The 11164-nt window shown below is 50.8% G+C and overlaps 1 protein-coding gene across 1 annotated transcript in view; it reads right to left on the bottom strand.

Moving 5' to 3' along the window:
• Positions 1–7012, bottom strand: part of GFRA4 (GDNF family receptor alpha 4) — an 18600-nt gene extending 11588 nt beyond the window's left edge. Inside the window, exons 1-3 of the mRNA XM_029963710.1 lie at positions 6733–7012; positions 3802–3882; positions 1139–1272 (exon numbers count right to left, since the gene is read on the bottom strand). Of these exons, the coding sequence (XP_029819570.1) occupies positions 1139–1272; positions 3802–3882; positions 6733–7006 (489 nt within the window). The 5' untranslated portion in view covers positions 7007–7012. The remainder of the gene's footprint in view (positions 1–1138; positions 1273–3801; positions 3883–6732) is intronic.
• Positions 7013–11164: the final 4152 nt, after the last annotated feature.

An 11164-nucleotide genomic window follows, 5' to 3' on the forward strand; every position in this document is an offset into this window, starting at 1 on the left:
TATTTTATATATTTTAAATATACATATTATATCATTCATATACTATATATTATGCAGTTTTCTAGTCCCTTTATGCTGGTTTTCTAAAATGTTCAAGAGGCAGGAATTTTAACGAGTTCAAGGGTTTCTCTGTCTGTGAACTGGAGTGAGAAAAGGGCCATAACACCTGATATTACCAAAGCTTCTCCAAAGCCTTGAAAGCATTCCAGGTAATGCCATAACATCCCGAAGGAGACGAGAGAGAGGAGGAGAAGATGAAGAGATGATCTTCTTATAAAGCTCCAACTGAAATTTGGGAGTGTGGGGAGGGCGGTACCGAGGGAGGGGCGGTTTTGGAGGTGGGTGTGGCACTCTCAGGTAATTGGTAATTAAGTCAAGAAATAAAAGCAAGAGACTTTGTTGTCTCAGGCACACTTTGGAAAATATTCCTGCATAAAGACAGCCATTTTTGCTTTCTAATACCCAAAAAGAGTCTCAGAGGGTTATTTTCCTGCATCAGCCACCTTGGTGAGACCACAACCTCCTCCAAGAAAACGGTGTCCAGGTGATGCCCACATTTATTTGCCGTGTCCTGGCAGGCCCAAACCCACTTCCCACATTCATTTTTTTCCCGGGAGGTGCCACAGCAACACATCAAACCTCACCCCCCAGCGCTCACTCTCCCACTTTCCTATATTTAATAAAATGAAGCTTTGCTCTGCCCTGGGCATCTTGTAACATTTTTCCAATGTGAACCGGGACTTGAGGCCTGGGAAAACAGGAGCCATCAGGAATTGCATCTGCTTACGGATCCACCATTGGGATCTCAAGTAAAAGACCCTTTTTTTCCCCATAAACTGCTCAAAATTAAGCACTGAGTGGCAAAGCTGAGCCTGCTGATCCTTGGATGGTCTGCACTAATCCTGGCACCTCAGGCTCTCTATCCTGTGCAATGAGTTTCTTCTGGAAAGAAGACCTGGAGGGTCCCATCAGGCTTTGGTCCATCCCAGGACCTGCCCAGCTAAGCAAGATCTGCTTGGGTCTCAAAGTGCCACAGCAGATCTCTCACTTCCCCCATCCAGACCAGTCCTGACCAGTAAATCCATGTCCTAAGAAGTAATGGTGCCTTCACAGGATGGGATCAGAGGCACCATCCCACTTGGAGCCCCCGGGACCTGATGATGGGTCTGTCCCCAGAGCCTTCCCCACCTTCAGCAAAATCATTCTTCACTTCCACCCTCTTAAAGAAGAGGAGAAAGGATGTCCCAGTCTGGGTGGGAGAGCAGGGGTGTGCTGTGGGGACACAGGGATAGTGGAGGAAAACGTGGAGCGTGGGGAACAATCAGGAAAATGAAGCAGGAATTGTGGTGATGAATGCAAAACAAACAGTAGGAAAACAGGGATCTCACGAGTTTATAGGAGGCCAACAGCCTCCTCTGCAAATGTGGGGAGTAAGTAAGAGGAAAAGGTCTCCCAGGTGCCCCTGTATCCCTGAAAGTGTCCAGGGCCAGGTTGGATGGGGCTTGGAGCAACCTGGGCTAGTGGAAGGTGTCCCTGCCCACAGCAGGGGGTGGAACAAGATGGGCTTTAGGTCCCTTCCAACCCAATCTGTTCTGGGATTCTATGAAAGGTGTTTTGTGTAACACTGGCTGTAGGGTCCTTAGAGATGGATGGGGTCTGTTTTATAGAGGGGAAAATGCTCCAGAGTCATGGCAGGAGTGGGTTGGGATATCAGGCTCTGTTTGCTCACACAGGTAAGACAAGGAGACTCCAAGCATGAGAGAGAAAATGAAGCTGAAGCTGATTTTCACCTCTCTGCATTAAGCCCATGACCTGCAGCACACCAGGACTTTTTTCACTTAGGAAAAATCCCCAGAATGATAAATTCCCAGTGCAGAGTCAAACCCTATCTTTGGCCAGGAGTTAAAACCAGCCAGTCAACTGCTGAAAAGTGCTAAAACACTGACAGTCTCCCTGAGCACTTCAGAGCTGGCTGCCTTCCTTTATTTCCCTGGCATTATCAGATGCTCCTTCTCCCGGCATTTCTTTTTCCCTTCCTGTTGTCCCTGCTGCTTACAGTGACCTGGAAGTCAAATTCCAAGTTTTTCAGGGCAAAACTTTTGCTTGGGGCGTTCCCACCACCAAATAATTCCCTTTCAAAATTCCCAGAGAGAGGAATATCGTCAGAACATCAGTTTATGCTGGGAAGATGCCAACCAACATGGAGGAAATAGTTCCTTGGAAGGGTTTCATCATCCATTCAGTTCATAAATCACAGGGAATATGCTGGATTTTCTCCTCTTCCCACACAACCAAAGGATGTGCTTTTTTAATCACTGCTACTATTAGGAGTGGAGGGATGTGGCTCCATTTGCAGAGTTTTAAGAGTGACCATATATTGTTTGGGTGAAATTTGGTTTAAAATACCTGTTGCTCTCGCTTGGCAAACAGTCATGGGGGTGCTTTTTGTTTCAACAAGTTCTTGGGAATTTTGGGGATTTTTTTGGTAGATTTGAAAGGGGAGCCTTTGGCAATGCTGATTGTATGGCCCTGGACACTGGACAGGCACAGGGTGGCAGGTCCTGATTCATGTTGTGGAAGATTTTGATTGGTATAAATAGGGAAAAACAGGTTAAACCAAGAAAATTCACGTCCCTAAGTGGATGCTGAGTCCTCTGATGAATCCCTGCTACTCTGGGCCCGTTTGCTTTGCTGCCCAAACGATTTCAGCCTGCCTTAAAAATGTGCTAACCGTGCAGAAAAATCCCCATGCCTGGATTTCCCCGCGCTCCGAAGCCCTGGAGGACTCTTAGAAAAAGGTGGAAAACTCCATCAGAAAGGCCATGACCCAGCAAACAGCTTTGGCCACGCTCCAGTGTCCACGCTCCCATCTGTCAAGTGGAGTCAATAAGAAGAGCGAGGGCAGGGAGCACCTCCCATCCCTCTCTGCTTTGATTGTCCGGGGCTGATGGGTTAATTTGCTCCTGGACAATCTTCCTGGCCGTGGCAGGGACTGAGGGTATCCATCAGCCTCAGGCACCTGCTGCTCCTCCTCGCTTGGGTGCCCTCCAGCCGTGCTGCCACCCCAGAGCCGGGGGCACAGCGGGGAAAAGCTGAGACGGGACAGATGTTTTGGCACATCTGCCAGAGCGCATTACCTGCTCCCAGACAGGGAGTTTTATAACCCAAATCACTGTTGGTAAAGCTCCCCCACGGCTGGTGCAGGAGCTGGTTGGTGATGGATGGGTTGTTGGCCGACCTTTTAACTGCTGAGCCCTGTTTGTGCCCTCCAGGGGTTAAAAGGTGTCAGGCAGCTCTGTTTAAGTTGTTAAGGGGATTACATGATGCTGAGCAGAACAGGGGGCTGAGGTTGCCCTCGGGGCATGGGGTTAAAGGCTGTGTCTGGGATCAACCCATAGGGTGGGTTTTTGACCTTTTACCCCTGCAGAGTTTGACCCTGTGACTGAAGTGGAAGCACCTTTGAAACCCAAGCAGCTCCTGTTTGCTGAGGTGTCTGCAGGGCACAGATCATCCACCTGCTGTGGAGAACGTGCCCATTGGAAGAGGTCTTCCCACCACATCCCTTTTTTTTCATGCCCACACCGTAACAGACACACAAAAAAAGCCAAAGGATGAAACCACAAGTGGTTCTTCCCAGAGCACGTAACAGTTTAGCACAGGAATCACAGGCAACTCCTTGGAAAAGCAACTGCTGGGCCTGAACCAGGCAATGCTCACAAAGGATTTCTCTGTCTGTAGCTCTTCCACAGCCAGCCCCCCCCCCAATTTGAACCAGTTAAGAGCAGCTCCCCTCCCACCTACCTGCAGTGATGGAGGCCAGGCGGACGTAATCCAAGCCCCTGCTGAGCGGCTCGTAGGGGGAACTCTCCAGGACATTCATTCCTGGGGGGACAGGAGAAGCTGGTGAGAGGGCAGCTGAGGCTCCTGAGGGATGGCTGAGGTGCACAAGGCTCAGAGGCTGCAGTGCAGGATTGTTTGGTGGCTCCAAGTGCCATAAATAAATCCCCAGAGTCGCAGGGACTGGTGTGTGGCCACATCCTTGGAGAAGGGAATAGGATGGGACTGGCTTTTAAAAATATATCTCAGCCTTGGAGTGGGGCAGGGAACTGTTGAGTTATAATCCTCTGCAGCTCAAGCCGCTCTCCAGGGAGTGTCACTGAGGACACCAGGCTGTGGGCAGGGTTCAAACCACCAGCTCCCTCTACACACGGCGTTTCCATCACTGTTCTTGCTCTTTCCTCTGTGTCTCTCCCTGGGATATGGTCCTCATCTCTTTCTAGGACACGACCAGGGCTGTGTGTGTGACAACACCCCCCATATTTATTACCACCTCCCCATTTCTTCTTGCCATTATTACTTGGCACAGAGCTAATGAGCCACAGCTCCCGCAGGAGCTTCCTCTCCTCATTTTTGAGTCTCTGGGAAGCTGATTTTATTCACAACGGCCTGTACTGCCCCGTCATCCTGATGGATCCCACGGAATATTACTGAAGCAAACAGCTCAGCATCAATTCCTTGCTTTATTAGACATTTAGATGGATGTGGAACAGCAGCTGGGATAAAAGGACTATCAAACCTCACGCTCCGGGCATATGCTGATCTCCAGGAAGAAATGGCTCCCAGGATACACAAGGCCCTGGAATTACCACAGGTGCATTACAAGGCAGCTTTACACCTTCATTGAAATATCCTGCATCGTTACCCACCGGAGAGGGGCCCATTTGTACGTCCCAGAGTAGCAGTTTTATGTCCTGATGACAAAGCACCTTTATCAGAGGATTGTTATCGGGTTGTCATCGTGTTATTGTGTCTCTAAATGGGAAGGTGGCCCTGAGTAAACAGCGTGCTTTGCAAATTCCCTGAGCACACACTTCCACTATTGTTTTTACAAGAGGGCTTCTAAGAAGCTTTTTGCAGCCTCCTGGGTGTGAGTGAGTGAGAGACAAAGCTCTGTGTGGGTTCCTTTCTCAGTCGATTAAACGCGTGAGGACTCCGGGGCTGTTATGAAATGTATCACCCCGGGGAAATTAAGGCAAGGAAACCACAGGTTTGGGGAGTGAATCTGCACTGCAAGTGACCTCAGTCATGAAAAAAATGCAGCAGAGAAGGGGGGCAGAGTCTTGCCAGCCTCCTAAAACAGCCCTCTCGCAGCCATCCCAAAGGTGGAAGTCCCAAGTTGCTGGGCGGGAAGTTCATCCAGCCCATCCAACTTCTATTCTGCATCTGGAGACCCACTCCTGGTCTCTGCCAGCCTCTCTCTCCTCTTCCTTCTAGTGCAAGGTGTCCCTGGCCATGTCAGGGGGTTGGAATGAGATGCTCTTTAAGGTCCCTTTAAACCCAAACCATTCCACTTCCCAAAGCTGGAAATTCTCCTGACCCCACCGTCCTACAGAGCCACATCACAGATGACCTGTGGCCAAAGTTTGTCATGCAGGTCAGCAGGGAAGGAATTGTGACACAGACCATTGAGATGAATGTCCTTGGATTGCCACCTCTTCCCCAGGATTCACTTCAATGGAAACTAATTCATCTGGCATTTTTATGGGAAAAATTGGATCCTGGAGGGTGCTGAGGCCTCTGATTTCCCCAGTCAGTTCATAGCACTGTGCTCTTCACCCTTCAAGCTGTGGCACCTGAAAGCTTTCCAGGAACTTGATCAGTCAGTTCCCATTCCCAACTAGTTCCCATTCCCAACCAGCTCCCATTCCAGAAAGCCTGGGCATTGTATTCTCCATCCCCTTTGGTTTGCTTGGCCTTCTGGCCCATGGCCTCACCTCTGCACTTCTCCTTCCAGGTTTAATCCAGGAGTCTTTTATTAATCTATTTCCCAGCCCATGGCTGGAAGGGTCTGTTTTATTCCCCATTTTAATTTTCATGGTGCATAAAACACTCCTCGGCCTGACAAGGAAGAGTTACGGCCACCGAGGTGCGATTTTATGGCGACTCTTAAAACCCGTCAAAATCCAAACTTACTGAATCCCGGCTCTGGGAACACTTTAAATTCCAGCTTGATGTCACCAGCCCCAAATCTTCCCTAACCCAAAGACACTGGTGCGTTCGAGAGGCTCCAAGAGAGTGATTTTTTTTTAAGGTTCACGCTGTTTTTTTCCTCGGTGCCTGTGCTTTATGTGGTGTTTCTGTGAATTCCATGACGCTCACGGTCTTGGTTGACATCCTTGGATGCAAAACATGCCGTGCATTTCCCCCGGGAAAAGATCTCAAGGTATATTGGGAATGTCATAAAAGAGAGGGCAAGTTAAAAAAAAAATAAAAGAAAAGGCAGGAGGTGCCTCAGGTTTTCAGGGTTTCTTTGCCCAAAATGTCAGTATCAGGAGAGTCAGTAGAATCATGGATATCTTGAGTTGGAAGGGACACACCAAGATCAGCCAGTCCAAGCCCTGGCCTTGCACAGACATGCCAACAATCCCACCCTGTGCCCCAGAGGATCAGCCAAACCCTCCTGGAGCTCTGGCAGCCTTGGGGCTGTGCCCACTGCCCTGGGGAGCCTGGGCAGTGCCCAACCACCCTCTGGGGGAAGAAACTTCTCCTGAGATCCAACCTGACCCTGCCCTGGCACAGCTCCAGCCATTCCCTCGGCTCCTATCAGCAGGTCTTGAGAGGGAACAGGAGGCTACAGGGACAACCTTGTTTTGCAGGAGCTCTGCAGAGAGCTCCACGAGCAACTCCCTCCTGGGAAGGCCACCGGGAACGAGCGCCCTGCAGAGGACTGACCTTCCATGAGGGTGTGGTGGATGCTCCAGTAGACACTCAGGCAGTGCTTCTCCTTCTTCATGCCCCTCTTGCACTTGCAGCCGTAGAGTTGGCTGGAGAGCAGGGCTGTCACCGTGCTCCGGCACTGGCTCTTGGCGTCGGGGCCCAGCTTGTTGGCGCCGTTCCCGGCGATGCACTGCCGCAGGGTCCGGAATTTGGCGCTGCACACGGGGTCGGTGGTGCACGACTCGCCGGCCTGCAGGCAGTCCCTGCTCGAGCCCACGGCTTCTGCCATGCCTTCTGCAAGGAAAGCAGAGTCACAGGATATCCTGAGTTGGAAGGGACCCACCAGGACCATCCAGTCCCAACCCCTGCCCTGCAAGACACCCCCAGCAATCCCACCCTGTCTCAGAGCGTCGTCCAAAGACCCTCCTGGAGCTCTGGCAGCCTTGGCTGTGCCACTGCCCCTGGGAGCCTGGGCAGTGCCCCAACCACCCTCTGGGGGAAGAACCTTTGCCTGAGATCCAACCTGAGCCTGCCCTGGCACAGCTCCAGCCATTCCCTGGGTGCTGTCTCTGGTCCCCCCAGAGCAGAGCTCAGTGTCAGCCCCTCCTCTGCCCCTCCCATGGAATTTTTAACTGCAATGAGGTCTCCCCTCAATCTCCTCTCCTCCAGGGAAGAGGTGTGAGGGCTATGGAGCAACCCCAGGCAGGGAATGGATTGTGTCTCCCACAGCCTCCTTCCTCTAGACTGCCCAGAGAAGCTGTGGCTGCCCCATCCCTGGAAGTGTCCAAGGCCAAGTTGGACAGGGCTTGGAGCAACCTGGGCTAGTGGAAGGTGTCCCTGCCCATGGCAGTGGGTGGGACTGGATGATCTCCACTTTCCCTTCCAACCCAAACCATTCCATGATTCCATGACAGGGTCAGCCTGGTAGCAGGATTACAAGTGACAGAAACTCATCCCTGGTGCTTCCTCTTTGCTTCTCGGAGCACAAAAAATCTTCCCAAACCCATTCTCCTCCCTGCTTTCTCCCTCATTCCTGCTCTCCCAAGTTAACAGCAGCCCAACCCTACGGAGACCCCCGGCCTCTCCTCCTGGCACACGAATTCCCTGTGCCTACGCCTCCCTGGAGCTATGAATGGCTCTGTGTGGGTGTTCTGACACAGAGTCAGCCCACCTGTGTCCCAGGAGTTGGCCCTTGTTCCCTGTCAGCACATCCCCAGGACTCCCACTGGGTTTGTCTTGGCTTTTTCCAGGATTTTGGAAATTGTCTTCAGAGCTACTCGTGAAAATACAAAGGGGTTTGTTCCCCATATGGGGAGGGGAGACCAAAGCATGGGAGGAAGATGTTATTTCCACGTGGACATCAATAAATTAATTGATCAGGGCTCAGTGGAGCTGTGTCCCAGTGCCTGGAGCAGCCCAATTCCATGTTATTAATTGCTAAAACAGGCTGGACACATCCCAGCTGACTCCTTAGGGATGTTCCCACCCCAAGGCTCACAACAAAGGCAGGACCAGAGGCTCAGCTGTGCTCAGCAGGACATGGTGGCATCCAGGTGGTGGAGAGGACACAGGGCTAGGACCATGGGAATGTCACCCCTTCTGGCTGGTGGGATGCTCTGGAATGTGGTGACACAGGCTTGGGGGAGTGCTGAGGAGGGAAACCTGGGTTATGGAAGGGGAGAATCAGTTCCAGAGCCTGTAATATCATTTTCAGATCCTTCTGCACCATAAAAACAGAAACTGCTGCCATGACCTTGAAGGAGGATTTCTCAAACACCTCCCAAAGGAGCTCCCTGTCTCTGACATAACCTGCCTTCCCTTTGGATGGGAACCAGAAGGGTGAGGATGGATAAGGATGGGAACCAGAAGGGTGAGGATGGATAAGGTGGATGCAACTTCTGCTTTTTGAGCCACCCCAGTACCTGTCACTGGTGAGACCCAAGTTAGACAATATTAGAAATTCTTCCCTCCTGAGAAAACTGTGAGTCCTTGATCTCCATCTCTGAGGGTTTCATGGAATCTCTGCTCTCTCCAAGATCTACTGATCTCTCCATAAAGTCCCTTCTTTTCACCTTCCACTTGCCACCTCTCCTCAATTTCTGCACCTCCCAGTCTAGTATTTGAGCCCAGTATATCCATCTCTCCTCCCTCAGCAGTCTCAGGGTGTTTGCTAAGAAGGAGCTGCCTCTGCTGCTCTTGACTAGAGTAGAAAGCAGCAGCTGGAGTGCAGATATTTCAGTGATGTTTATGACAAACTTTGGATGAACCCACCAGGAGGTTTCCTCCCGAAATATCCCGATGGCATCTCGAATGCAAAACCTTTCATCAAACCCCAGACCATTTCCAAGTGCCTCGTGGCCAATGCCAAGCTTTCAGGTATTTCAAATCTCACAACACCTCGGATCCCAGCTCTCCCACCCCTGATTTATTCATAGACCTGGTTTATGCAGCACTCAAGGCTTGTTTGGATCTGCCAAATGTGGAGGGAGAAATTATTTCCAGCATGCAGGAAACTCTGCCTTGGGCTGTCATATATTGAAGAACTCCGAAAACAAGGAATGAGTTTCCTTGAAATATCGTTTGGGCTGCAATTTCACTGCGATCCATAAAATATCTGAACATATCCAAGCAGAATCCGTAGGAATAAAGATGAAAAGTGCTTGGCTTATTTCACCCTGCCTTTCTCCAAAGGATCTGCTCTGGATGAGGATAAAGCACGGCGGGTTTCATTCTGGAAGAGATGACTTTGTCAGTGTCCTGTCAGCTGCTGGAAAAGTAGGTTAGAGCAGAAATTATGACCTTCCTTCCCCTTCTCCACTTCATGAATTGCAGAAGATACTCCCCAGGATGGTTATAAACACAACCAGCCTGTAAAAGCTGTAAAACACTTCGGGATCCCACTTTAAATAAATCAAGCAGATTGACCACTTGAGAAATTTTTAAGTAAATATATCCTCGGGCTGAGATTCGCTCCGCGGAACAAGGGCCAGGGGTGAATATTTACAGCCCAAACCCACGGCATAGAACGCCCCCAATTCAGATTTTATGGCAGGGAGCATCACAAACGACCCGTGGCCACGTCACTTAAACCCCAAATCGTTCAGGGGCTTTCATTGTTAGAGGTGTCTTTGCAACTGAGACAACAGAACACCACGTTTCCCTCCTCGCACGGCCCCTCGGAGAGGAATTTTATGCAACATTAAGACAGAGCCTCTTAGGGGGGGAAAAAAAAAAGAAATAAATCTCTGTGACTTATAAAATGGATGGTGCTCCCTACCAGGCGGGACAGGAGCAATATCAGGTGTTCTCTCCCAAAAGATGGAGTGGCCTCTCTGCTTTTTGCCTTCCAAAATAGCTCCTCGCGGAGTTTTGTGCCGTGGGATTTTCGTCCTCCCTGACCGAAAATCAGGATGTGCGCCCGTCTGGGTCTTCCATGCCTCTGCTGTTCTACCAGCAGCCCTTCCAGCTCCCCCTGCTCTCTTTAAAAAGCCATTTGTCTGGAGTTTTATCCCTCTCTCGCTGCTAATTTCACGCTGTTTACGGCGGGCAGATGGAGTAATGAGTTTATTTTCCCATCCCGGGCTCCACATCTGTCTCTGCTCTCGCTCGCCTCGGTGACACTCACACAGAGCCACTTCTCCTGTGCAGGAGCGAGAGGGAAACCTGGCTCTTTCCATCTTCACAGACCCTCAGTTCCTCTCATACAGTCTTATTTTGCTCACCAAGAGGTCTGACTCTCCTCCAAGGAGATGATTTCCTTCCTTGAGGAAGTGCAGATGGGGGTGAAGAAATGTGAAGGTGACCCCGTGTGGGCTGGAAATGGTGAATAAAGTGCCTGGAGAGCACCAAGGTGAGATCCTGCCACTCTCCTTTGAATGTTTTAGGAGGAACCAAACCAGTTCATCCTGGGGTTTTGGGATACATCCCACTCCCCTCCAGTTCTTATATGTATTAGGTGTGAATATTTTCACAGTCCTGTTTTGAGGTGCTGGAGCATGTCCAGGGAAGGGAACAGAGCCAGGGAAGGGGCTGGAGCAGCAGGAACAGCTGAGGGAGCTGGGGGGGCTCAACCTGGAGAAAAGGAGGCTCAGGGGGGACCTTCTGGCTCTGCAACCCCCTGACAGGAGAGGGGAGCAGGGGGGAGTTGGGCTCTGCTGCCAGGGAACAAGGGACAGGAGGAGAAGGAACGGCCTCAAGATGTGCCAGGAAAGGTTCAGGTTGGACATCAAGAGGAATTTCTTCCTGGAAAGGCTTGTTAAGCATTGGAAGGGGCTGCCCAGGGAAGGAGTGGAGTCCTCACCCCTGGAGGTGTCCAAGGAAGGACTGGCTGTGGCACTGAGTGCTCTGGGCTGGGGGACAAGGTGGGGATTGGTCCAAGGTTGGACTTGATGATCTTGGAGGTCTTTTCCAATGTTAATGACTCTGTGATTCTGGGATTCACACACAG

The sequence above is a fragment of the Manacus vitellinus genome, unplaced genomic scaffold (genome assembly GCF_001715985.3).
Source record: "Manacus vitellinus isolate BGI_N305 unplaced genomic scaffold, ASM171598v3 scaffold_61_pilon, whole genome shotgun sequence".
Lineage (NCBI taxonomy): Eukaryota > Metazoa > Chordata > Aves > Passeriformes > Pipridae > Manacus > Manacus vitellinus.